Source organism: Quercus lobata, unplaced genomic scaffold (genome assembly GCF_001633185.2).
Source record: "Quercus lobata isolate SW786 unplaced genomic scaffold, ValleyOak3.0 Primary Assembly Scq3eQI_100, whole genome shotgun sequence".
NCBI lineage: Eukaryota > Viridiplantae > Streptophyta > Magnoliopsida > Fagales > Fagaceae > Quercus > Quercus lobata.
In genome coordinates, this window is record NW_022154707.1 from 621,968 (window position 1) to 649,654 (window position 27,687).

Consider the following 27,687-nt stretch of genomic DNA (forward strand, 5'->3'; position numbering starts at 1 on the left):
CAAATTCAACCACTTACGCATTCTCTCATGTCTTAGTGGTGTTATGTACACCAGTTGAGAGTTAGCTCAAAAGATTTCCCTATATCCCAGGTGAACCCTTAAGCATCACAAGCCCTTTTTGACTTTAAGTGAACTGATAGTGCTAGTGCTCCCTCTTTTCAACCTATTGACCTCTCCAACCAACCTCAATTCCAATGGTCTCCGCCTCCATGTGGCTTTTTGAAAATTAATTTCAATAGGGCTATTTTTCTAGATTTGGGTAAGGCTGGTTTGGGAGTGGTAATTCGAGATTAGCAAGGTAATGCTATCGCTTCACTCTCAAAACAAGCTCTTCTTCCCTTCTCATCTGATATTGTTAAAGCACTGGCAGCAACAAGGGCAATTTCATTTGCCTAGGAGCTCGGCCTCACTTACTTTATTCTCGAAGGGGACTCATCAATAGTGATTAATTCACTCATCTCTGATGCAAACTCCTTTTCTCCCTTTGATCACATTCTCTCTTTGGCAAAATCAACTTTGAATACCTATAATTGTATTTCTTTTTCTCATGTTTATAGACTTTGATAGGCCAAAAACGAATTGACCCCTTATGATAAATTAACCAATTAATTTAGTCAAGTGAATTACTTAAGTTAATTAACATGAAAACACATGGTAGCACAAACAAATCACCAATAAACTAAGTACGGAAAATAAATTTGACATGGTGATTTGTTTACGAATGGGGAAAACCTAACGGCAAAAACCCACTGGGTGATTTTCAGGTCATCACTCCCGAAATTCCACTATTATCACAACAAGGAGTTACAAGTAAAGGAATTCAAGTACCTTATACCAACCTACAGTTAAACCCTTACCCCAATATCCAATTGGACTTGTTCTGTAGTGACAATTTCTCCTTTCGATGCACGGCTCTCAAGTATGTGACTAACCAATTGCGCGGATCCTAGTACGCGACTTCAATCACCAACTAGAGAAGGTTGTTGGCTGCAAAGTTATTCAGTTCATCCACATGATGAAGATCAAAAAGATGCTTGGTCACAAAACCCTATGGTGCACATACACAGCAACTTCTTCAGAAGAGATGAACTAGGGCAAAACTTTGTCTCCGGTCACAATCTACTTGAACAAACTATTCTCATAGTTTATGCAACTTGTGAACACTTTGACAGCCCTTAAAATAATCCTTTTATATGTATAGGGTTGTGAGAAAAGAAAACCTAAACACATAAAACTGGATTGGAATCAAAACAGAACTGAAATTCTGTTTTTCATAAAGCTTGACAGATACCTGTCTGTTGAGATGCTGTCGAGTAGCTGTCGAGCCAAGGGGCTAGAACAACTTCTTAAGCTCGATGGATAGCTAGCTGTCGAGCTTTAATGAACAGTACTTCTTCAGCTTGAATCTTGGACAGACTTGCATGTCTTCAACACTTGATCTTGAAACATAGTTTCTTGAAGTATTAAATACATCCTAAATTTACCCAAATACAAGTAAAGTGCGTTTTATCAAAGGATTAACTAATTATATAATATAGTGACATGTTCCTAACAAGTGAATTACATATGTCCTAATAGACTTGGCAACAAAGTAGCCCACAACCTAGCTAAACATGCTAGACATGTTAGAGGTTTATCGGTGTGGATGAAGAATGTTCCTTCACACCTGAATTCTATTCTTTTCTCCGATTTCGGCTAATCCTTTTGATTTATATTAATAGTCTTCTTTCTCAAATTTTTTTTTTTGAGTTAAGGTCATCAGTCTTGCCACCTTATTAGAGTTTTTAATCCAACTACAACTTACCCCACCTGCTTGCTAGGTTTAGACAAATAATTTAAATATAAATTTCAAGGTATATTTTGTTGTTTAAAATTTCAAATGATGAGTTTGAAATTTTGTTGTTTAAAATAAAATCTGAATCCTAAATTATGAATCATGAATCGCATGAAAAACGACTAGTTTGCCTAGGTGTTTCAAGTTTTTTTTGGGAAAATAATGGGGTTTCTACTTTGGAGGACTTAAATCCTCTTTGAAAAAAAAAAAAAAAAAAAAAAAAAAAAAACTAGCTGAGGTAAGATTATTTTTAAAACCCTTCATATCGCCCTACACAGAAAACCAACCCCGGTTATCTCTTTCTGATTGAAGTGCCGCCTCCTCCTCCTTTTAGTCTGATTCAAGCTCACTCTCTCTCTCTATCTCTCCGCCGGACCACCCCATCAGTCCACGCCGACCGGTCAAATTCTTCTCAAAGGGCTTTTCTTATCTTAGTTTTATTCATCTATGCCTCAGTTTTATTCATATCACTGTCACTATAAAAAAAAAGTTCATTTTTTTAGTATTGGGTGATCTGAAAAGTGTTTGTTTTTCTATGCCAAGACTCATTCTCAACTAGGTTTTGCACTATCTCCATGAAGCATAGGGACTCAAACCAAAAACCCAATTCAAAATCTGGGATTTCTGGTCACACCCACAAAAGAATCGTTATTGAAAACGTTTGTGAACCTAGAGCTGAGCCTAGTGATGGCGTGGCGTTCCACATGACCCTCTTATTCTTCACTACCCGTACCCCTTGGGTTCGAGCCTCCAAAGTCGCCATTGCCCATTTCCATGGTCTTGCCCAAGGAGGAGGAGGGTCTTGGTCTCGACCCTTCAATGAAAAAGAGGTAATCTTGAATCGAAATTCCGAGGCTTGGTTTGTTAAGGTTGTCTGTACTCTATTTGTTCGTTTTCATTTGTCAGATACTTGTTTGGGTTATTTGAGTAAGAACTTGACCCCTTTGGTTGCTTTTGAGGTTGTTAGACGGTTAGACAATCCCAAATTGGGCTTGAAGTTCTTTGAGTTTAGTAGGGAGAGTTTGGGTCTTAATCATTCTTTTAAGACTTACAATTTGCTTATGAGGTCTCTTTGTCAAATGGGTCTTTACGATTCAGCCAAAATGGTGTTTGATTGCATGAGGAGTGATGGGCATTTGCCTGATAGTTGGAATGTGGGATTTTTGGTTTTGTCGTGTGCACAAGTGGGCAGGTTTGATCTTGCCAAGAAATTGCTTGCTGAGGTTCAGTGTGATGAGGTTGGACTTAGTTCTTTTGTGTATAATAAGTTGTTGGATGAGCTGGTTAAGCGGAATCTAGTAGATGAGGCTGTTTGCTTATTTAGAGAGCATATGGGATTGCATTCTCATTTGGATACTTGCACTTTCAATATTCTTATTCGAGGTTTATGCAGAATAAGAGAAGTTGATAAAGCTTTTGCGATTTTCAATGATATGGGGAGTTTTGGTTGCTCTCCTGATGTAGTTACATATAACACTCTTATAAATGGATTATGTAGGGTCAATGAGGTAAATAGAGGGCATGAGTTATTGAAGGAGGTTCAGTCAAGAAGTGAGCTTAAACCGGATGTTGTAACTTATACATCAGTTATATCAGGTTATTGCAAATTGGGTAAAATGGAGGAGGCCTCTGTTCTTTTTGATGAGATGATCAGTTCTGGAATTAAACCAAATCCAATCACTTTCAATGTTCTCATCAACGGCTTTGGTAAGGCTGGTGACATGGTTTCTGCACTGACCATGCATGAGAAGATGATCTTTCTCGGTTATTTTCCTGATGTTGTTACCTTCACTTCCCTAATTGATGGGTATTGTCGAACCGGTCAGGTAAACCAGGGTTTGAAGCTTTGGCATGAGATGAATGCGAGAAATGTTACTCCCAATGTGTATACTTTTGCTGTTCTTATCAATGCTCTATGCAAGGAGAATAGATTGCATGAGGCTCGTGATTTTTTGAGGCAGATGAAGTGTCATGATTTTGTTACAAAACCATTTATGTACAACCCTGTAATTGATGGGTTTTGCAAGGCTGGCAATGTTGATGAGGCAAATAAGATCATGGCAGAGATGGAGGAGAAGAAATGCCACCCAGATAAAGTGACATTTACTATTCTCATCATTGGGCATTGTATGAAAGGGAGAATGTTTGAAGCAATCAACATTTTTAGTAAGATGTTATCAATTGGTTGTGCACCAGATACCATTACTGTGAATTCTTTAATATCTTGCCTTTTGAAGGCTGGTATGCCTAATGAAGCCTTTCGCATTAAGAAAACTGCATCTGAGGACCTGCATATGTCATCTTTGAAAAGAACCATTCCTCTAAGAACAGATATGGATATTCCAATGGCTATTTAATTGAAGGACTCCTACGGAAGTGGACTTAAATTGTTGTCCCAATGGTTGGACAAGGTCGCTCAGCCATTTTCCCATTGAGTCCAAATGAAACATGTCGAGCTTGTGGCGCAAAAGATTGACAAGCAAGTAAGTACTACGTCCATATCTATTTTTCCCCCTGAATTTAAATGAATTACCTCAAAATTGGCACTGATGACCTTTTGGTCAAATGCACTTCCTCCCCCCACAAGATTGGAGTGGTAGGTGAGGGTTGGGGTTCAAATCCCTTTGGGTGTGTGTGAGTATTTACATAGCAGAAAAAAGATTGGCACTAATTGTCTTGGAACTTGAATGTATTTTATGCTTGCTTTTGCAATATGCTACCTCTTTGTCTTTCTTCTGAATTTAGAAGCAAGTCTATCTGTGGCCAAGGTGATAAATGGTGGGTTGATCTTAGGTTTTGAATCCTTCCTAGCACCTAGAAATGCGGGCAGTTTTGGGTGGTTTTTTCAGGGGGATGGGTGGGTGCGGGGAAGATCAAGTGAAAATTCTAAAAAAGCTAATCATTCTTTCACCTGCCAATATATTTCAGTATTTGAATCTTTGAACATATTATATAAGGTGAACTTCAAGACATGTCTGAAACTTCTGGGTTTGAAAATATATCAGGAATTGCTATAATGATTTCTTGTTGCGACCCCAGGGGTCATGTGTAGGTCTGCTACAGTATATTAGAGAACCACATTACTCTAAGAGGTATAGCTTTATTGTTTAGATTTGAGTTTGGTGAGGTTCATGAGTGAAATTAATCTTATAATGGGCTCAAGGTTGAAGACCAATTTTATGTACCTCTCAAATTTATGTTATTTTTTCTACTCACAAATTTTATTGTGCAACTTATTATGGCAATAAGGGTTCACTGTATAGTTGTTTATCAGAAGGAGACTTATGCTAGTCCTAGATCCTATTGTTGATCATGTGCCAAAAATGGCTTGATGGAATGAATACCCCAGGAAGTGGGAACAGTTTTTACCATGAGTCACCTAAAGACATGATGAAATTTGTAGATAATCTAGCTTAAAATTACTTGCTTAGAGGATTGGTGTTAGATTACATTCTTTCTTTACTTATTTTAGATCTTAATGCCTTTTTTTTTTGTGATTATCTGAATTGCAGGCTGGGATCTAATGGATGTTTAGAAGACATTTTTGGAATCCTGACTGAAATTCAATAGTAAATGTCTGGGAAATTTTGTAATTTAAATTTTTTACTATTAATTAGTTAAAATGGCAAAAACAGGGTTCAATCCCCCCCCCCCCCCCCCCACTTGTTGTAACAATTGAATTATATAAAAGAAACATGGCAAACTTTTCAAAATATTTGGTGATATAGGCATATAGCCTTTTCTAAAATGGTGTTTTCAAAACACGATTTCTGCACTTGAATTGTGTTTTGAATACACAGTTTCACTTAAAATGTTGAGTTGGTTGAGATGGGGTGGCTTTTTTGTTTGTTCGTTCTTTTTTTTTTTTTTAAAGATATCCACTGATAAATCATGATTTCGAGACACAATTTCTGGTTAGCCATTTTACCACCCCCAACAATTTGGTCACTTTACCAAATATAGTACCCCCCCCCCCCAAAACAGCGACTTCAGCCCTCAATTGCCCGCCACTATCGATTGTCCATTGCCCCCCTTTGCTCTGCCTCTCTCCCTCTCACTCGGGCTGTGTGAGGACAAATGGTGCGTTTTATTTTAATTTTATGCTGTGTTTTTTTTTTTTTTTTTTGGTGGTATTTCTCACTTACTAAAAGGCTATGTTTAACTGCTGTGATTTTTTAATTTTTTTTCTTGCTTACTAGAAGGCTCTTTTTAATTGCTGTGATTTTTGAGAAATCTGAAGAAAGTGGAGTAATAAACATGGGAAGTGATTTCGAATGGTGGTTTTAAACCATGTTAGAATGGAAAATTGTTACTATTATTTTTAATTAGTGCTTCTGTTTCTAAAACCTATGTTTGCTTGCTGAGAAAATGGGGGAATAGCTTAAAATTCTGTGACTTATTTATTTGGGTTGAATTATTGAGTTTGATTTGGAGTGAAGTACTGTTCTCGGTTTTTTTATTTATTTTATGGATTTCATGTTCCTCCTGTTATACTTATCACACTTTCAACTGACTCCTCAAATATTTTTGTTTTGATATACCTCTCTTTTTGGTGGAAGGGTAGCATTTTCTTTCTTCATCACTGGCTTAGTATCTTTTTCTGCTTCAAGCCTTCAATATCATTCAACAGTTTATTCACTGTCTCTCCAACCTCCTCCGCAGATACTTCATCGGATTTGGACATAGAGGTCAGTAATATTAACAGAAATTGAGGTTAAAATTGGTCAACTCTAGTCCTATAATGTGACTAGAGTAGACCTATTGCATTTAATTTGTATCTTTCAGGTTATGTCATGGCATTGGTGCATCTATCTGCCCGTTAACTCTGTTTTTTTCCATCGCAATTTTAGACAAAGTAACCAACATTTGATTACATGCATGTTATACTACTGTGCCCCTCAATGTATTGTGACAGAAATAGTCTCTCCAAAGTTCCTGAAGCATAATATAGACATAGGGCGATGTTTCTGCAATACAGCAGTAAACCAAGACACCTAATCCCTATTAAGCAACAAAGTTTAATTATCCCCTTTTAGACAACCCCTTTGGATAAGTTGCATGGCACCTAATGTTCATTTTGATGATTAATGATGCAGCCCTGGAAGAAAGATCAAGTTGTCATCTTTAAAGAATTTTTTAGTTTTGGCAACATGAAGCTTTCAATGTGTGTATATAATGCCAGATTGAGACAATCATATGGTTTTGAAGGTCAATTCATTAGTCTAGGGACAAAGTTTGGCTATAAACTTGGTTATAGGCTTATAGCCAATGGCTACAACTCGACTCAATATCATTTTATTGGATGTGAATTTTGACAAATCCGCCATTTGATTATATTTTCTTCTTATATCCTTCATACTTGCAAAATTTTCAGAAAATAAAAAATCAATAGCTATATCATCAATTAAATGTTTAAATTTCAAGTTTTTGTAATCTAAAATTATTTATAATAAAATAAGTTTATAGATCGGATAGTAAATAACATCCAATTGATATGTAATTTGACATGTGTGTTAAGAATATTAAGAACGTGCGATCCAATAACATCCAATTGATATATTATCTGACATGTGTGTTAAGAATATTAAGAATGTGCAATCCAATGCCCAATGGTTAAATTTTCAAAATATGTAGCGATGTTAATTTTTTTAATGGGAGTTGTAGTCATTGACTAGAACCAAGTTTGTAGCCAGACTTTGTCCTTAGTCTAGGGGTTCTAGTGCCAAATTTTATTTTTGGGGTTAATTTCTTAATTATGGTTGGTCTAGTGTCTAGATTATTCTACAATTTTTAACAGTATTGCAATCTTTTTATTAGGATCCATAAATTAGGAGTCATAATCCTAGTGGGGTATATCATTGTTCTACAGCTTGTACCAACAGGTACCCTCCTGATGCAGTGCATTGCTTGCCACTATACTGATGATGCAGCCCATGTTGCTGCCAGATTGTGCATGCCATTTGCTTTCTCACCTTTCTTTGTATTTATAACTCCTTTAGCATTCTCTTAATCTGTTTAGATTTGTCTTTTGCATGTGTATTAATTCAGTAGCTGTTGGGTTAGGTGATTCAGTTAATTTTTCAGCGCTAATTGTTTTCTTCACTTGCTGCTAAAAATAGTAGCTTATAATTCGTTTGGCACCTTTTGATGTTTCCAATGGAGATGTCCGGGGTTCAATTGCACCCCCACCCAAATTGTAACTATGATGCATCACCCCATTAACATTCCATTGCTCTAACATTGTTTATAACATTTTTGCTTTTGGGTAATTGTTTGAGTTTTACATGCATTAAGTGATGTTTGTGTGTTTGGTATCATGATTGTTTTGTATTCTCTTAGTACAAATGCATCGGTTGGTGTCAAACTGAGTGGTGTCAAACTGAGTAATTCTTAGGTTTTAGATGGTTCTATTGTTTTATTTTCTCATTTTCTCTAAACCAAACGGAGGGGATTGCATGGAAATTTTGTACAACAAACAAAATCCAAGCCTTAGTCCCAAATTTTTGGGTTGGCTATGGGTCCTTAACAAATCAGTGGGTTGGCCACATGTATTCTATAATAATGTTATTTTTAGAAATTTTGTACGAATTTTAATTTCTGGCAGTGTAATTTCTGTTTGTTATTCTTGAATTTTAAGGTTTATTTATTTATTTTGTGTGCATGATTTGTATTGTATTTAATATAGTTGCTGAGAAAATTAAGAAAAGTAAATGTAAGTGGTAATTTGGATGGTCAGGTTGCATGTGGAATGTTGGTTAGTAAAAAAAAAAAAAAAGGTTTGTAACTTTAGTTCTACAATGTAATCCTACTCTAAAGGGGTGAATTAGTATAAGTGATTTGTAACATCAGTGATCGTTCAGGGAGTTGGTTTGTTTGATTTGGTTTTAGGCTGCACTTGTTTGTTGCTGGTAGTTGTTAGGGCCTGAGCTTTCTTAACTGCCCTATATGATCAGGTTGTTAGGATTATCACCTATGGACTATCATACACATTTCTGGAATATTTAGGACATACTCCTTATATTTAATTAACCTTGAGACTTTAATTTGGTGAACTCAATTTTTGATGGTCCATAGTTGTAGTATTAATTGGGTTTTTTGTTCTTAAGGTTTTTTTTTTGTCTTACCTTTGCATACTTATATTGTTGCGAGTGTAATGAATTGGTTTTGATTTTGTTATCGTTTAGATTTGATGTTTTTAGACCTGTAGGCTGACTTGTTATTTGATTGATACCGAAGTAAAGAAGATCGTGGTTGATGCTAGGGTTTTTTTTTTTGGTTGTGTGTGTGTGTTATATTCAATTTGATGCACTTTTGGTTTAATAGTAAATAATTTGGAAAATCAACTTCATCACAGGAACAAGCATTGGATCACAAGTCAAACTCTACTAACCAAACCAACCTTGTGAAACGTCACCATAACACATTCTCAGACCCTGCTGCCAAATTTATGTACGTGAATCATGGACATCATTAAACTCAAGCAGATTGGCGACAAGAATAAATCTCTAATAGATGTATTAATTTAGAAAATATTTACTGTAATTTTCCTTTTTATACAACTGATGTAAAGCAGATTGTAAATATATATGCAAAACCTCTCGCAGAGTGTGAGGTCTAACACCAATTATTTTCTTCTTTAGTAGAATTCTTTAGGTTATTTATTTATTTATTATTTTTTTAGAGTAGAAGAAAATTCTTTAAATATTATATTGTATTTGTGGAATTCTTCCAGAAATATTCATTTGAAATTGTGAATCCAATGATACTGGCGGGAAGAAAAGATTTTTAGTTTTGTTTGACTGAGGTAGCATGTGACATATCCTGCTGGCCAACATTGATAGTAGATATTGAACTCTTGATAGGGATTGCTTGTGATCCCCCATAGCCCCCTTTTTCCCATTGTATTTATTGTGTCAAAAGGGTATTAAATAATAATAACAAAGTAATAGATAATAGTAAATTGAAATAAATCACAAAATGCGTTTTTTAAACAAAAGCACAATCTTATTATATATTATGTTGAAATAGTGTTTTCAAAATACAATTTTACAACCAAACATATGAATAGAAATAGTTGTTTTATTACAACATATTTTATTCTCAATAGTAAAGATTAATATTCTTTATAATAAAAAGAGATTAATATTCCTATCATAATCTTCATTCAATATACAAAACATGTAGGCCTTTTTGGATATATATCGCTGTTAGTTTCTTTAAAACTTTCTTACTTTTCCTCATATATGTGTTAAAATATTTAGTATTTAAAAAAAAAAAAAAAAAAAATACAAAACAGGCCCTAAGTTATTTGTTTAATCTCACTCTCAAGTAGGTTTCAGCTAAAAGAAAATTTCTTGGAATAGTTCCATGGATTTCCATAATTTCTATACAATGCCAAGATTTGGCTCAACCAAATTCTTTGCCTCCATTTCACAAGTTTTCTTCTAAATCATGCCATTTGAACACTATTGACATCTAAAATTGAAATCATTCGTTGGAAAAATCTCATTTAGTGAGCGTAGTGGCTCTACCACATTGAATATATTATTCAAACAATTTATTTTTCATAGATTAGAGGTTGTACCTCGAAGATTATAAATATCATTAGGCTCTACATCTAGAGGGAAAAACGTAAATAGTCCAAAATTTCTATAAAACTTATCTTGTTTTGAGTGTATAGTTTGTATAATTCTCATACATAATTAGCCATGATGTGGTATAAAGGTTAAATATGGCATTGAAGTAAAAAAGTGCAGATTGAAAGTCGTCTTGTTGATGAAATTCTTATGTATGGTATTGCATTGATGTTAGTGTTACTTATCTAGAGAATTTTTGGTATTATTACGATTATAGTTCTTAGATATTTTTTGGTTTTTTTTAAAATATTTCTTGGATCTGATAGTGTATAAATTCCCACATCATTTTTTACATACACATCAATATTTTCCTTCTCTTTCTTCTTCTAAAGATTGATTTAAAAAAATATAATTGCTGAAGGCAAGGATGCATTTTACAAATTCTGGGAGTTTCACAACAATCTGAGGAAAATTTCCACAAGCAGTGACTCAAAAGGTATGTTCCTTTCAAATTCTTTTTTAGTATCAGGAGTCACGCCAGTTTAAGACTATTTTTTAAATACGTATCTCTATTTTCTCCTCCTTAAGACAGATTGGAAAAAAAAAAAAAAAATTCTAGTTGTTTAGAGAGGACAGGGACACATTTTACAAAATTTGGGAGTTTCACAATAGCCAGAGTAAAATTTCCATAGGTAATGACTCAAAAGGCTGTATCTGCGTAATATTATGACACTAAAATTAAAAAAAAAAAAAAAAAAAAAAAAAAAACCTCAAAGCATGCAGAAATCACGTGCTCAGAGGCTAGTATATATTATTCACTTTACTTTCTTTAATTTTCCTCAATGCTAAGCTTGCATGCACACTCACCAAATAATATAAGAGAAATTCTAGGTACACAACTTTTATGCTACAACTCTGACATAATCAATTGTGAGTAGTGGAAAAATAAAATTATTAGCCTATACTACATAATAGATAGTCAACATTAGTTACCGGATGTTGCACATAGACACATACCAAACAATCTCTATCTCTCTATTAACACCAAGATATAATATTTAAAAATTAGATTATAACTTAAACTTAAATATGCATCGGATTATATCCAAGATAAAGTAAGCTTCTTTAAAAAATAAAAAGAATAAAAAATTCCCATTTTGTTATTGTTGAATTTTATACTTCAACTATGATATTAAATTCTCTATATGAAATTAACATTAGTTTTGTTTGTGTTATTTCATCAAATTATATATTTAATACATCAAATTAATCTTGATTTGGTTAATATTAAATAAATAAATTTAATTAATATTTAAATATAAAATACCTCACCTAAAAATTCCACCTTAGGTCCCAAGTTATGTCGAGCTGCAGTGTAAAACTAAAAGTCCCAAAATATACCTGCTTTTGTTGACTAAGTTTAAATACATTTGATGTCAGTGAGTATAATTCTTGGAACTTAAAATGCCTTTGACAAGATAATGGTCAGTTAGTTTTTATGATAATTTCCTTATTTCAAAAAAGAAAAAAAAAAAAAAAAAACCTTTAAGAAGGAAAACGAAAATATATAATGGTGGACAAAGTTTTAAAAATTCTCTCTCTCTCTCTAACCAACTCAATGTTGACTTCGAATTAACAGTGTGATTATATATATATATATATATATTATGTAAAAATATCATTTTGATCTCTACATTTTGGGATCATAATCAATTTGGTCCTTACTATTTTTAGAGCATTCCCATCAGCTCATGTAAACTCATCTAAAATACAAAAAATGCTCCAGTTTACACATTTTATCCCAAAATCCTTCCACATCAGTTTATGTAAAAATATCTAAATATACAAGATGTCTTGCAAAATGAACAGTAACCGTGTATATATACACGGCTACTGTTCACCGTGTAAACAATTTTTTAATATTATTCTCTCCTCTGTCAAACCGCTTCCCTTCCCCAACCATTGGGACAACCCAGTGCGCCAGAATAACCACCAAACCCATATTAACCAAACTCAACTGAAAATTAACCCAAAATCAACAGAAAATCCAAAATCAACTGAAAATTAACCCAAACACATCCGCAGACAAATCAGAGATACACTTGCTCAAAAGTGAAAAAAAAAAAAAAAACAAAAAAAAAAAACAAAAACACAGAGATACACTTGACTGGAACAATCGGAGCTCGTGGGTCTCACTTGATCGGAGCTCGTGGGTATGGGTCTTGCCTGATCGAAGCTACGAAGATACAATAACTGATCGGTGCTTGTGGATCGGAGCTAGGGAAATCTCGGTCAAATCTTATCTGGTCGGATCTGATTGGTGCTTGTGGATCAGAGCTGTGGATCGGAGCTAGGGAGATCGGTGCTTGCCTGATCGGAGCTGTGGATCGGAGCTATGGATCGGAGCTAGGGAGATCGGTATAGAGATGATCGGAGCTAGGGAGTTGTGGATCGGAGCTGTGGATCGGTATAGACCGAGAGGGAGAGTTGATTCACAGAGAGAGAGAGAGCTTTAACAGAAAAAATGAGAAAGAAATATGGGTTCACAGAGAGAGAGAGAGAGAGAGAGAGAGAGAGAGAGAGCATTATCGGATAAATGAGAAAGAAAATGGGTTCAGAGACAGAGAGAGAGCGAGAGAGAGCTTTAACAGAAAAAATGAGAAAGAAAAATGGGTTCAGAGAGAGAGAGAGAGAGAGAGAGCTTTACCAGAGAAAGAAATGGGTTCGGAGAAAGAAAGTGAGAGCTTTACCAGAGAAAGAAATGGGTTCGGAGAAAGAAAGTGAGAGAGCTAGTTCAGAGAAAGAAAGAGAGAGAGAGAGAGCTTTATCATATAAATGAGAAAGAAAATGGGTTCAGAGAACACGCGCGTTGGTTGTTGAGGAAATAATTAAAAAATTGAGAATATTGATTATTTTAATAAAAGAGGTGTTAAAATAGATGAACTGATGTGGGTATTTTATAAAAGTGAAGGTGTAAAATAGAAAAAGTAGATTTTTAGTGTAAAAATAGATGTGTAAAATGCATGGACTGATGTGGATGCTCTTAACTTGCACTCAACTTAATTTCTACTGACAGAAAATGAAAATACTTACTTGACAAACAATTTGTACTGTTAATATGTCTAATATTAAAATATTAAATTAAAAGCTAATGTGTCTAAATTTGAATGTAAGATATGGCCAAGCCAGAGCTTAAATGAAAAAAAAAACCACATCAGCCTTTATATATTTTCGTGTACCAATTTTTTTCCTTTTCTTATTCTTTTGGAAACCCAAAGCCTCACAAAAACTGAAAAACACGTATGAATCTTTTGTTTTTTTTCATCTCTCTCAGTGGTTAATCTTTTGTTCTAAAAACAGATCCACCAAGCCACTCCCCTTCATCTCCATTGAATCAACTACATCTTCTTCCACCAATCAAAATCTCTCACCTTTTCTCTTACAAAGATCCATCCCTTTTCTGTTAAAGCTGATCTTTGTGAAAGTCCTAACCGGCAGACCATCCATTTCGAGGTGGAAAGCTCCAATACGATCGACAACGTGAAGGCTAAGATCCAAGATGAAGAAATCATCCCCCCAATCAACAGCGTTTAACCTTCGCCGGAAAGCAATCGGAATGTACTCTCGCCAATTACAACATCTAGAACAAGTTCACACGCAATACAAGAAAAGAACTAGAATGAAATTCTGTTTGGTTAGCAAGAAATTGCAAGAAACCAAAATAATAATATTCAGAAAATAAAAACGTAATTCGGTAGAGCCATTTGAACTTTTGCAGTAGATCCACGGTTGATGGTTGAACCACAACGTGAGAAGGCGAAGTATATCCTGTAAACTATCATAAACACCTTTAGCATTTGCTGCACATGCTATTGAATGAAAATATGAAGTGGCTGCTGCAACGACAAACTGTGCTGTAACATTTGGAACTTTAATATAAAAAGACATCACTGCGGTATCGAATAGAAAGATTGTAAGAATATTAAAAGAAGAAGTAAAGAAAAGGAAAAAGATTTGTACCAAAAAAATTTATTATTAAAAGCTGATGTGGTATTTTTTTTTTTCTTTTCATTTATGTACTGACGTGGCATATCAACCACTCAAATTTAGACACATTAGCATTTAATTTAATATTAGGCATGCCAACTGTACAAACCGTTTGTCGCATAAATATTTTTTGTTTGTGAGTTAATGGTAAGGACTAAATTAAGTATAAGTTGAAAATAATAGGAACTAAATTAACTGCTACCAAAATGTAGAGATCAAATTGATTGTGGTCCCAAAATGTAGGGACCAAAATGGTATTTTCGCTATATATATTATTTATAATTCAATAATTATAAAAAAGGAGGATTTGAACTTGAATGGATCTTATAGAAAGTCTAGAAGATGCTAACTGAGTTACAAGATTCTTAAAAATTATTTCTATTTAAAAGCAAAACCTTCCCTACATAGTTTTACGTTTCTTGTACTATTTTTTGCCAAATGACTTCCGATTGGAAACTAAAACCTATTACAGCTAGAGTAATGCTACAATTACAAGCTATTTACAATATTTTTATTGGTTCTCATCTCACTAATATCAATTTTTAACTTACAAATAACTACTCACTACATCAGTAATTTGTAAAAAAAAATTGTAAAATAGTTTGTGTATTTAGCATTTTTCATTACAACTGTCAATAACAACCTTGCTTGCATAATACTCCCACACATTAAACACAAAGCCAACCAACACAAAGCTCACTATAAATAGGCTAGACCAGTTTGCTGAACCTCTCCATATATATATATAGTTGCCCATAGTGACAACTAAATATACCATTAGAAAATAGAAACTTGAGTCGAGGAAGAATGGATTCAGTGAATAGAACCTCTCCAAAAATAGGCAACGGAGGATCCCACGGGCTGCACACAAAGGAGTGGCGTGACCACTTTCGGATGCCACTGCACTACCCTAGGTACACCAAAGCCGACTATGAGACCATGCCGGAGTGGAAACTTGATTGTTTGCTTAGAGACTATGGGCTACCAATCACTGGGGATGTTGACCATAAGAGAATGTTTGCAATGGGATCTTTCCTGTGGCCTCATTAGAAATTTTCATTTGTAAGGGTTGTGAACTTGTGATGTAAGCTGTTATTATGCATGATTTTGTTATGTACCTTCGAATTTGTTCTTTTTGTCTTCTGTGATGTAGATTACATTAGACAAAATTTGAATTTTTGGTGAAGTGGCACAAGCATATATGAAAATAGCAATCTTGAATCCAAAAGTAATTATATGTCATTGTGACAAGTAATTAGGTACGTATTTATAAATTTTACTTGCAGTATGTGTACTATGTTTTGGTCTGTACAAGTTAGTCCAGTCACTACAACAAATCTGACTTTTTTAAGGGTCGAAACCCTTAAAAAAAGTATTAAAGACCCTTGAAAAAAACTATTTTAAGAGTCCAGTTGACCCTTGATAACCTTCGAAACATATACCGTCGAAAAAGAAATTTTAACGGCCTTCATGGCCCTTAAAACAAGTGCTCTAATCTTATTTTGAGGGTCAAGAGACCCTTAAATAACCTTTTACCAAGATTTAAAAAATTTATATTTACAACCCTTGATAAATAAGGTTATTTAAGGGGTCTCTTGACCCTCAAAATAAGATTTTATTTTATTAAAAAAAAAAAAAAAACCACAATCATGCACAAATATATATATATATATATATTCACAATTGTTAAAATGATATGCTGTGAACATACAATTATTTCATAGCATATTCAGAATTCGGTAGAAATCATTCTCATAAGAGCATAAAAGAAAGAAGAAGAAAAAAAATGCCCATCAATGTTCTAGCAAGGGAATGAGCAAGCTGGTTGCCCTCTCTTTTTACATGTTTGAAGCTATATTTATGAAAAATCTCTTACAACATCTAAATCTCTTCAATAACATGACCAAACCATGGTTTTTGATGGCGCCTGGTTGTTGATAGCTGTGACAACTCTCTGACTATCTCCTTCGAACTCTACCTTAGAAATGCAAAGTTCTCTAGCAAAACTTATTGCCCTACTAGCTGTCAAGGCTACTTCATTTTCACCCAATTAACATTAAAAAAGCAATAATGTATTTACACCAAAAGCTTCAATTCTACAAAAGCACGTTACCATGCTAGTCTTTATCAGAAATCTTTTGCTTCTTCCACTTATGTGCAGCTTCCAATATTCTAAGATTAGTCGTCTGAGTTTCCTCTGGGAACATGTAGTCAATGTATTCCTCATATCTGCCAATTTAAACTTGTTAGCAAAAGCAAACAAGGAAAGCTTACAAAATGTAATGGAACACAATTATATCTCAGACAGCATCTGCCTCCTCTTTTTCAGCTTTTTTCGCAGCTTAGCTTGGACTAAACTAATATCATCAAGCTCACCAAAACTGCTTTCTATGTTCATCCACTCTTCCAATGGCTTTGCTCTTTTCTCTTTCAACTCAGGTGCAGATGTTCTGTAGTAGTTGCTGGTTTTCTCAAAAACCCCTGATTCATAGAAAACAAAAGAAAAGTGTTAGAACTTGTTTCATTGGTGATGAAATTTAAAAATAATCAGAATATCCACAGTCTTTTACTCTAGTTTGCAACCAAATTAAGCTGCAAACAAGACATAGGCACTTATGCTTGGCTGAATTGCTTTGAACACAATGCAAGAAGAACTGCTTCCAGATTTACTTCACACATCCAACTTATCCTAACCACCCTGCATGACAAAGTCATAGTTCTTGATGATTTAGAAGGAAATGTAATATAAGGCTACCATAAAAAGTAAAAACTCTAGATAGTGATTCATATAATCACTTTTGTTCAGCATAGGCTTCTGCTTGAGATTCATCTTCCAAAGCAATGGACAAAAAACACACTTCCAAACCAATGCCCAAATTAGCAATTAGTGTCAAAGCCTAAAGTACTCGAAATTTGACAATACCAGCAAATATTCTTTGATTTCAATGCCTAAAGCATATCATTCACAATTGTTGAAATGATATGCTATGAATTTCACAAGTCGGGACATCTTCACGAATAACTCCCTTCACTTGGTTTCCATCTTGAGAGGCCACAAACTTGACACTCACTTTTGTTGGAATTTTCCTTCCAATACAACATACAATTATTTCTACAAGCATCTATCTTCACATAATCAAGACCCAAATCCCGAATCATCTTCTTTGCCTCATATAATGAATCTGGCAACTCTACAATAACTTTAGAAAGTGCATCATTCAACAATTGAAGCAATAGAGTAAACGATTTTTTTGTCCAACCACTAAGGCATTCATAATAGTATAAGTAAATATCAAATAATGGGAGATCAAGGGATTCTAACAACAAACATCCAAAGTGCATTCATTTACTTATGTAGAAGCCCACAGTCATGTCCTACCACAGGATACTAGGATGCCCCATGAAGATTAAAAAAAATCCATTTTGTTCGAGAAATTATTATAAGTGTGTTGCATTTCGGGCAGCAGTTAACAATATTTATACAATCTTTCCACATCACTTTAGAAGATAGCATCACTCTAATTGCAACATCAGCTCAGAGAACAGGGTTCTCACTAAGTATGCATTTAATTTAAAAAGAACTAAACCCATCATCAAATTTCCATCACAGTCAAATCACACTCAAAATTTTATAAAACCAAACCAATAATTCACTTTGAAAGACAAATAAACCCAATTCATGCTGTGGATGTACCCAACCAAGACAAATAAACCCCCCTAGGTTCATCCCCTTACCACTAACCTCCACTATCAGTAATCTCCCTCTCAATTTCCACAACCCAAAGCTGAGACCCATGAACCTAACATTCCCATAATCCCAATGCAACACCCAACCAACCACACCCTCAGTCAATCGACTACAACAATCACACACACCACACATTAAACACAAACTGCACACACATACACATGACAACTGAAAAATACAAGAAGCTTACTAAATTTCTCTGATATACAGGCCTCTGATGTAACTAATATTGAATATAGCAATTTGGAGCAGATTCCTCGTCTGTTTCAAATTTCAATTAGCATAACACAACCATTAAATTTCTCGATCTTAAATCTCTAAGATCTAGCAAAAAATTAAATGAGAAATAATTTCCATTTGTTTTAACCAAATTTTACATGGAGTACTCGAAACAGAGTATGAAGTAACAAAAAATAATTCTATGGATTTTCTAAAAGAAAATTGAATCTGATCACATAAACAAGGAAAATATGCTCAGATGTAAATTTCTGCTAAAGAAATTCAAATGCGATTATCCGTAATTGAAGTTGAAAGACAGAAAATCGGAATTCTGATGATGATTACCAGAAGAAGCGAATCCTGCTTAGTGATTTCAGCTTCCTTCTGTACTACAACCTGAGGAAAACGATTACGTTACAGTGAGATTCTAAAGTGAATGATCAATTAGAAATAGAAATAGGGAAATCGATGATGAGCTCAATTTTCTGAGAAATGTGAAACGAAAATCATGGGGAAATCGATGAAAAAGTGTGGGTAAACCAAAAAAAAAAAAAAATCAAAGACGAAATTAGGGTTTGTGATTCGTACCTAACCGGAGCTGAGAAACACAACAACAAGAGAGAGGAACAGTCACAAAACCAAGATCGTACCTAATCGGAGCTGTGCGATTACGTACCTAATCGATGATCGTCAAGCTCTATGAGATTTCCATGCGCTCTGTGAGATTTCTATGCTCTCTTAGTTTCAGGCTTCAGCGAAAGAGTGATAATAGCTCTGTGTTTGATGGTTACGTTTGGGCTATATTTTTAAATTTTGTTGGGCTTTCTCCAGTGATGAAAATTTTGTTGTGGGCTTTTTTCAAGGGCTGAAAAAATTGAATTTTTTTATCAAGGGGTGTGGGCTGAAAAAACTGACGCGTTTTTTTTTTTCACATTTATTTCAAGGTTATTTTAACTTATTTTGAGGGATTAAATAACTTTTGAAATAAAGTGAAGTAATATAGCCTACCGCATTTGTATTTATAGATTATATCGACAGATTTTAGTAAACCCTCGATAAAAGAGGGTTGAAATAACTAAAGTTTGTTGTAGTGAGTATGCCATATTTTCGGGTTATGTTTTGCAATGGAGTAAGAGAGAGTCCCTTCACAATCCTCCTGAATATGCATAGACACACTAAGTCATCATCAGAACCATCCTGGAAAAGAATACTGCCACAGGAAACAAATTAATATCGGAGCACAGACGTGATTACCAGGAAACTAAACTCTACCGTCATTTGTTGTCTTCATGTGCAGCTCAATTTCTAGATGATTGTTTGGCCGTTTCCAAAAATTTTGAAGGATTCTGATAGCTTGATGAATCTTAATTTAAGTAGAAAATTAAACCACTAGAAATTTCCAAGGAAGTTTGCTGAGAAATAAATAATGACATTACCAGCTTTATTTCTTCTTTTATTGTATCACAATGCATGGCATATTTTTGGGATTTTACTTTAGCCCTTCACTCAGTAATATTGAGTCCAGTATCTCACTAATCTACAATTACAAATGGAAAGACCCAATACAAGAAGGAACCAACCTAAGTAGTGCGTGCTCGAAATGACAACATGCATTTAGTGACATCCAATTATTCGTCTTATACAATAAACTCTGGCTTGTGGTGATGACTCCCATTTTCACCAAAAAACCCAATCTTAAGCAAAGGATTTGTAGCTCAGAATGCTACATAAAACATAAGTGCTAAAATAGTAAAATTCACTTCATGTCTCTATAATTTGGTGCACGTTTGAGTTTTGTTCCTCAAATTTAAAAAGTTGTAATTTCATGACTAAAAGTTTTAAAAGGTATCAACTTTGTTCTTTTGTCTATGTGTCATTTAAAAATTGAGAAATGATATGTCTACAATATTTTTACAACAAATCCTAAGTTGCAAGTTGTTATTGGTTATTATTGTTGGGGCAGAAAAGTAATCTTAGTGTTAGGTTAAAATTTGAACCAATAACAACTAACCACCTATGATTTGTTGTAAAAATGTTGTGGACGTAGTACCTCTCTTAAAAATTAGCTTCATACGGATATAGCACATCAGAAAGCTGAGGTGGCTTGAAATTAGTTTAACAACAAATTGCAAGAAAATGAGATTGATCAATGGTGCTACGGACACAACAAAATTTCACAACATTTAATAACATCCAATTTTTCATCTTATACAATCAATGATGATTAATCTCCTCTAATACTTTAAAACTTTAATTTTTGTAAACTAATAACCTACTATATAAAAGTAATGTTTCATCACTCACAATCACTCATTACAGAAAGTTTTGCTAAAATATGTGCACGTAAAAAAACTCATAATATAATAATACAATGCTTCATGTAATTTGCATATGAGACTAAATATTAGTTTTCTATTTGACACTACAACTATTAAAAACCAGTCATCTCTACCAATGCTGTCGGCACAAAAGTGGAAGTTGTCCAGAGAGAACCATTCCCATCCGCAAAATTACAAGGAAAGAATTATTGAGGGCTGCTTCCCTCGAGCACTTTGGACTTTTTCTGTTGCAAACACAACTATTATCTTTTTTTTTTTTTTTAAAGAATTTCAACTTATGACGTTGGCTCCTGATGTCATCAGACCAAAACACCAATCAGTTTTTGGTGTAAGTGGTTATTAAACTCAGATCTCTTATACAATCATCAGAGACTTTACCAGTTGAGCTAACTGGAACCCACAACTATTATCTATTAATAACAAAAGCAGTCATTTTGTATACAATAATAATGGCACTGACGTCAGAAGTCTTTCCTCTATCCTACCACTTGGTAATTATATTATAAGAGCTTTTAATTACACAAGCTCAGCCACAATTGGATTATACTTTCTTTTTACATGTTGATTAGATATTATTTATTATCATAAATACTTTGTTTGTAATTTAAAAGTTAAAAAAATAAAAATAAATTAAACATTTTATAGATGAAATAAGTATACACATTAAAGACATGTTTGGAACACTATAATAGTTACTACAATATAATAAAAATAAGTATTACAAGTAATACAAGAATTTGGAATGACATAATTATTCCTATTCATTTGTTTTGTGATAACATTGTAATGAAAGCTTAAATCTATGTTAAGATATTGGAATGTCATTATATTTTTGTCAAATTTCCTAAAATACTATTTTCAAAAAAAAAAACATATTTTACAATATGGCTTAATATCTATCCTTTTATAAATTGAAAAAAATATATAATTAATTGATTAGTATTATTTTTATAAATTAATCTTAATAAATATAAAAAATTGATAACACCATCTCATAGTAATATAGCTATTTTTATCACAACATATAGATACCAATTTATAAATACAAACAATACAAAAACTAAATACAATTTATAATTTTCAAAATTTTAATACCAAATCATAACCAGGAGCATGCTAGCACAGTTGGTTCCTTTGACTCTTTTCACATCATTGAGCTTTGAATGTAGACCTAACAGTACTGAGAATAATAGTAGGAAAAAAAAAAAAAAAGTAACATTGAGAATAACGAAGCCAAAAAAAAGTTTAAAAAAAAAATTTGTGAATTGATTCATGAGAGAGAGAGAGAGAGAGAGAGAGAGAGAGAGAGAGAGATTGGTGTTGGGGGTCTTTTAGGAATTTTTATTTTTGCATTTATTAAGCAAATTAAGGAGTAATTATTCTTCATTTTAAAAAATTGTTATTCCCAAGGAATGACTGTTATTTATAATAAAAACACAATCAAATAACAAAATTGTTATTCCTAAGGAATAGCTATAACATTACAAAGCATATTACATTGTATCAAACATATCCTAAAAGTTATTGAGTGTTATAATCTTAACAAAGATTTAAACTAGGTGTAACTTGATTTTGACTAATAATATGTGTGTATATAAATTTAAACACGGATGCAAACGTATTTATTGATCAGTGAATGATTTTGAATTTTTATAAAGATTTTCTATGGAAGATATTTTTTTGGGGAAAATATGTATTATCTTGTAAAGATGTCTTCCCGATTGCCCAAAAAGGTTTTGTCACCGTGTCTAGTCTTAGGCTGCTCCAAAAAGAAAAAATAAATAAAAAGAAAAAAGAGAAAGCATCCAATATGCAAGTTTGTTCTAAAAGATTTCGTGATTTTAATCAAAATATTTATAATTTTTTTTGAAATTTTTTATTTTAAATAATGGAAATCTTGCAACTAGTTAATAAAAATTCCATGTTGAAATTTATCCTATTTTAAATTATGCTGATTTGTTTGGTGATGCTTGTGAACCAAACTACATATCTTATTACAACGGGATATAGTACCCGTTTGTTTCAACTTTTGAAGCCCAAAAGTTGAGTTTTCAAAAAAGTCAGTCCAAAAATGGTGTTTGGTTAGTATAAAACGCAATTTTTTGGAAAAAGTTGCGTTTTATACTTGTGAAGAAAACGCATGTTTGATATTTGGAGCTTTGATGGTCCATTTTGTTAAAAGTTCTTGGGCGTTTGATATATTCGTTGGGGGTGAGTTGGCAATTACCAAATTGCCCTTCAATAAAGGGAAAGGTGTCTTCAGAGTCTCTCGAACAGTGCCTCATTCCTCTCATCTCATCTCTCTGCTCTGCGCAAGCTAGCTCCCTCACGCCTCTCATCTCTTCTCTCAACTCTGCCCTCTCCTTGCGCGTAAGTCTCTCTTTTCTTTTGTCACCCGTTGAAAATCTTCTTCCTCTTCTTTTTCTTTCTTCGTCTTCTTCAACGGGCCTTCCTCTATAATTTTTTTTTTTTAATTTTATTTGTCTAATCTGATCTGAGAAATACATTTTGAAGGTAGAGTTTTGATCAACAAAACACCAAGCAACACTGATCTGCTACCAAAAACCACCAAGTACCAACACTGATCTGAATTTTTTTTTTTCTTTTACCTATCAAAAAAAAAATTTCAAATCTTGCATGCTTTGTTCTTGCTAAAGATCTATTTGTTCTCTTGCCGAGTACTGAAAAAAATTTGTGGGTACATGCTTCGTAATTTTTTTTTATTTTGTGGATGCTCTGTCTTAAGTTATGCGATATCTAATTTGGGTATTTTAGAAATATAAAGAATGAGAAAGAAAGAAGAATTTTCAGAAGAAATATAAATATTTTTCATGTTGGTTGTCGTGGTTCGTTGAGTATGTGACATTCTGGAATATTGGGCTTGTTTGGTTGCTGCATGGTGAGGTGTTGTAGGGTGTGCGTGCTTCGCTGATGTGGGGTGCGTCTGCTGCTGATGGGGCATGAATGTGCAGCACCCCACACAAGTTTTTTGTGTTTTAATGTTGATTATTAGTTATTTAATTATCTGGGTTTTTAAGGTTGTGGTTGAAAGTCTTTTGCTTGATATGAATTTTCAAGTTTTAGTTATGTTATGGGGTTATATTTATTTTTATGTTTTCTAGTACTGAGTGGTAGCTTGAGTTTTTTGGGTTGGTTTTTGTTGATTATTAGTTATGTGATTTTTTGGGTTTTGAATGCTTTGGTGTAAGAATTTATTGCTTAGTTTAAGAATTGAGGTTTAAGCTATACAATGTTTTTTTTTTTTTTTTGGTACTGAATGGTAGATTTTTTTGCAAATTTTATTGTTTATGTGATTTTTTTGGTCTTTAGTAATGAGGAGTGGAAGTGTTTTGCTTCATTTAGAATTGGAATTTAATGTAAAGTTGAATCTAGTTGACTCGTAAATTGTTATTTTGGTATTTGTATGATTTGTTCTCAAGGTTAATAACCTTGGATACTGCAGTTGATTTGTTGGATTAAGATTATTTTTAAGATCACTATATGGAATTGTTAAATGTTTTGGGCAGTCTCATCTTCCTCTTTTCTGGATTCTCACGACTTGTTAAAATTTCAGTGTAAGACTTTTAAGAGGACCTCTTGTATACATATACTTGAAGCACTCCTATTCGTCTCTAATAAATTATCCTTTACTTAAAAAAAAAAAAAAATAAAAATTAAGGTCCATAGAAGCAGAAGAGTTACTCTTGTAGGTTTGGTAAAGAAACCCAATTTAAATGAAATGGATTGTTATGGTTTGGCATAACTTAGTAGCCTAGAATTATGGAGGAGATAAGATTGGGTTTCAGACAAAGGTTTTAGTGTGTTCTTCCCACCTTGATGAAGTTTGCATACACCAGTTTGGTTTCCCGTGTTCTCCTCTGGCCATATATATTTCCGGTTAATCTAGTTGAAGTCCACCCTAGGTAGTGATCATTATTTGTTAATTTAAGGCTTCTAGTTTAAAGGTTTTATAGTCTCTTATCTTATACTTGGGGAGAACTCATCAAAACCATTTATAAAACCATTATAAGACCACCTATGCTTTATGGGATTGAATGTTGAGTTATTAAGAGTAGTCTATTGCAATGAACCTGACTGCTTTTGAGGCCAGTGTCCTCAATTATGGCAGCAATTTTCTGGCTGTGTTTACTGACTACTGAGTGTACAAATGGTGCTCTTGTGAGTTGTGACATGATGAGATTCCTCTCTAGCCCTTTCTATTTTAATGCTCAGACTAGGCAGCAATTTTTTTTTTTTTTTTTTTTTTGTGGATTTATTAGATCATGTTTGTAACTAGTTCACTAAATTGGAATATTATGAATTCTATTTTTTGCATTTCTTATGGTTGGTTAACTTTATAGATGGGTAAAAACACCACTTCCAACCCTGAGGTAAAAAATGCTAGAGCAGATTGGGATATTAATCCAACGTGGACAACTACTTTTTGTAACCTTTGTGTGGAACAAATTCAAGCCGAGAATAGAACAAAAGGTGTTGGCTTTAGTACCAAAGGTAGGTTCAATTTGGTGACCAAATTTTGTGATGAGACCGGTCAAAACTATGATAAGGACCAATTAAAAAGTAGGTGAGATGTATTAAAAGGTGATTGGAGAGTGTGGGAACAATTGAGGAATCGTGACACAGGTTTAGGTTGGGATGCAGTGAAGGGAACGATTGCTGCAACTAATGATTGGTGGGACCGGAAGTTGAAGGTGAGTTGAGTATTTTATTAATATGTAGTTAGTTAGAGATAGTTTTTTTTATATTATTGTTATATGAGTGAAATTACAATTACATTTTGTAGGAATTACCCAAAGCTAAAAAATTTCGAGAGAAAGGTCCACAGAATCTAGAATAACTTGATATAATGTTTAGGGATGTTGCAGCAACTGGGGTAGCCGCATGGACCCCTTCTTCAAATACACTCCCTCCAACAATGCTAGAAGAGGGTGCTGGTGATTCAGATGGTAGCTCCGAATTTAAGGATAACCAATGTGACATGAGTTTAGACATTGATAGTTTGCAGCAAAGACATACTAATCAATTACGTAGTTCAAGACAAAAGCGAACTAGTGAATCAATACCCTTACGAAGAAAAAGAAGAAGATAGGAGGAGCTACAATGTTGGACAATCGTATTAGTCAATTAATAACTAATGTCAGAATAGGTTTGAAGGTACTTCTTGAGAGTCACCAAGTTCAATTGATAATGTCATGGCGATTGTGAGAGCACTTCCTGGAGTGGAAAGTACGTTTGTGGTTCAAGTTTCCTATATCTTACTAAAAAGGTCACGTAGGGAGATGTTCCTAACTTTCAAGGACCTAGAGTCACAGCTGGAATGGCTACAAGGAATGATTTATAACCAAAAGAAGTGACCAACCTTATGTGGTATTAACTATGTTGTATTAACTTTAAACTAAGTTAGCTATGTTGTATTAACTATGTTGTATTAGCTATGTTGTATTAACTTTAAACTAAGTTATGTGATATTTAGTATTAGCTTTGGACTAATATATGTGTAATGTAAACACATTTGAAATTTTTATTACAGTGTTATGTACTTGATGTTCTGAATTGTCTTGGTATGTTTTGAATTGTCTTGATGTTCTGATTATTATGTTGATTTATATTAAAGTAGTATTAGCAATGGTTGACTATTTGTTACTTTGTTGTGTAGCTTAAACCAATATGGATGATTATAATGGTACTCATGAGAGTGACCATTTTATAGAACTATTAATGGATGGGGATTACAGAAATTACTGTGATGATCATGATGGTGGTGATTATAACAATGCTGACAATAATAATGATGATGATAACAATGATGATGATGATGGTGAGAGTAGTGATAGTGATGATGACAGTGACAGTGATTCTGATGATGATGATAGTAATGACGATTCTGATGAGGAGTTTTACCAGCTTGTGGCAGTTACCTGTGAAGCAATTGTGACATATTTCAATAAATACATTAATAAGACTCCTTGTTATGATTCTGAACAAACAAGGTGGGCTTGGGTGAGACGCTATATGGAAGGTAATGAGAAATTGTGTTACAACATGTTTAGAATGAAAAAGGAGGTGTTTCATAATTTGTGTCAAGTTTTACAACATAACTATGAACTTCAACATTCAAGGAATACAAGGTTAGAAGAGTCAGTGACAATCTGTTTATTGATACTTGGTCATGGAACATGTAACCGAATGGTTCAAGAAATATTTCAGCATTCGGGTGAAAACATAAGTAGACATTTTAAGAAGATGATCACTCTGTTGGGTGCTCGCTTTGCAGCTGCATATGTAAAGCCTTCGGATCCAACTTTTAGTGAAGTTCCAACCAAAATACAAGATCATCCAATTTATTGGCCACATTTCAAAGTATATGTATTATTGTTTATTTGAATAAGTGCTATTGTCTATAAGATAATACAATGCATGTGGAACTGAAAACTATTAATGTTTTTATTAGGATGGCATCGGTGCGATTGATGGCACACATGTGATAGCGGTTGTACTTGCTAAGAAGTCCATGCCATACTTTGGAAGAAAGGGATATCCAACCCAAAATGTAATGGCTACTTGTGACTTTGATATGTTATTCACATTTGTTTTGCCTAGATGGGCAGGTGTAGCACACGACACCTCCATTTTTCTTGATACTATTCGTAAACAAAGTAACTTTTCGCACCCACCACCAGGTTTGTGCCATGGTTAATCAATTGTTCATTATAGTGACATATTGTGTGTGTGTTAATACAATTGATTTATTTTGTTTTAGGGAAATATTATGTAGTTGATTTTGGATACCCGATGATGAAAGACTATTTGGCACCATACAAGGGGATATCATACCATCTTCAGGAATTTCGAAGGAGAGGTGGAAGCCCTTGAACTAGACATGAAAAATTTAATCATGCTCAC

General features: G+C 33.7%; 2 protein-coding genes and 1 long non-coding RNA gene across 7 annotated transcripts; 2 read left to right on the forward strand and 1 right to left on the reverse strand.

The window, feature by feature from the left end:
* Nucleotides 1-2,130: 2,130 nt before the first annotated feature.
* On the forward strand, nucleotides 2,131-9,619 carry LOC115972918 (pentatricopeptide repeat-containing protein At2g06000-like). Of its 5 annotated transcripts, none has more exons than XM_031093143.1 (4): nucleotides 2,131-4,317; nucleotides 5,347-5,403; nucleotides 6,394-6,522; nucleotides 9,189-9,619. In XM_031093143.1, the coding sequence occupies exon 1, from the start codon at nucleotides 2,410-2,412 to the stop codon at nucleotides 4,189-4,191; it is 1,782 nt and encodes a 593-aa protein (XP_030949003.1). In that variant the 5' UTR covers nucleotides 2,131-2,409; the 3' UTR covers nucleotides 4,192-4,317; nucleotides 5,347-5,403; nucleotides 6,394-6,522; nucleotides 9,189-9,619. The 5 variants fall into 5 exon arrangements, 3 of the variants coding, with proteins under 3 accessions (XP_030949003.1, XP_030949004.1, XP_030949005.1); XM_031093144.1 differs by having other exon boundaries at nucleotides 6,399-6,522; XM_031093145.1 differs by lacking the exon at nucleotides 5,347-5,403.
* A 6,606-nt stretch (nucleotides 9,620-16,225) lies between these two features.
* On the reverse strand, nucleotides 16,226-17,109 carry LOC115972973. The gene is made up of 2 exons (XR_004087575.1): nucleotides 16,834-17,109; nucleotides 16,226-16,686 (listed from the first exon to the last, which is right to left on the reverse strand). It is a non-coding gene; the product is annotated as an uncharacterized LOC115972973 (long non-coding RNA).
* Nucleotides 17,110-24,885: 7,776 nt separating this feature from the next.
* On the forward strand, nucleotides 24,886-25,873 carry LOC115972960. The gene is made up of 5 exons (XM_031093176.1): nucleotides 24,886-24,942; nucleotides 25,125-25,275; nucleotides 25,366-25,475; nucleotides 25,568-25,601; nucleotides 25,650-25,873. Exons 1-5 carry the CDS (start codon nucleotides 24,886-24,888, stop codon nucleotides 25,871-25,873), a joined length of 576 nt encoding a protein of 191 aa, XP_030949036.1.
* The last annotated feature ends 1,814 nt before the right edge of the window (nucleotides 25,874-27,687 follow it).

Coding starts and splice junctions, on each gene's coding strand:
- LOC115972918 (XM_031093143.1), top strand. CDS start 2,410: ATGAAGCATAGGGACTCAAACCAAAAACCCAATTCAAAATCTGGGATT.
- LOC115972960 (XM_031093176.1), top strand. CDS start 24,886: ATGGCAGCAATTTTCTGGCTGTGTTTACTGACTACTGAGTGTACAAAT. Junction 25,276..25,365: donor TGTTGGCTTTAGTACCAAAG/GTAGGTTCAATT, acceptor ATGTATTAAAAG/GTGATTGGAGAGTGTGGGAA. Junction 25,476..25,567: donor GGTGGGACCGGAAGTTGAAG/GTGAGTTGAGTA, acceptor TACATTTTGTAG/GAATTACCCAAAGCTAAAAA.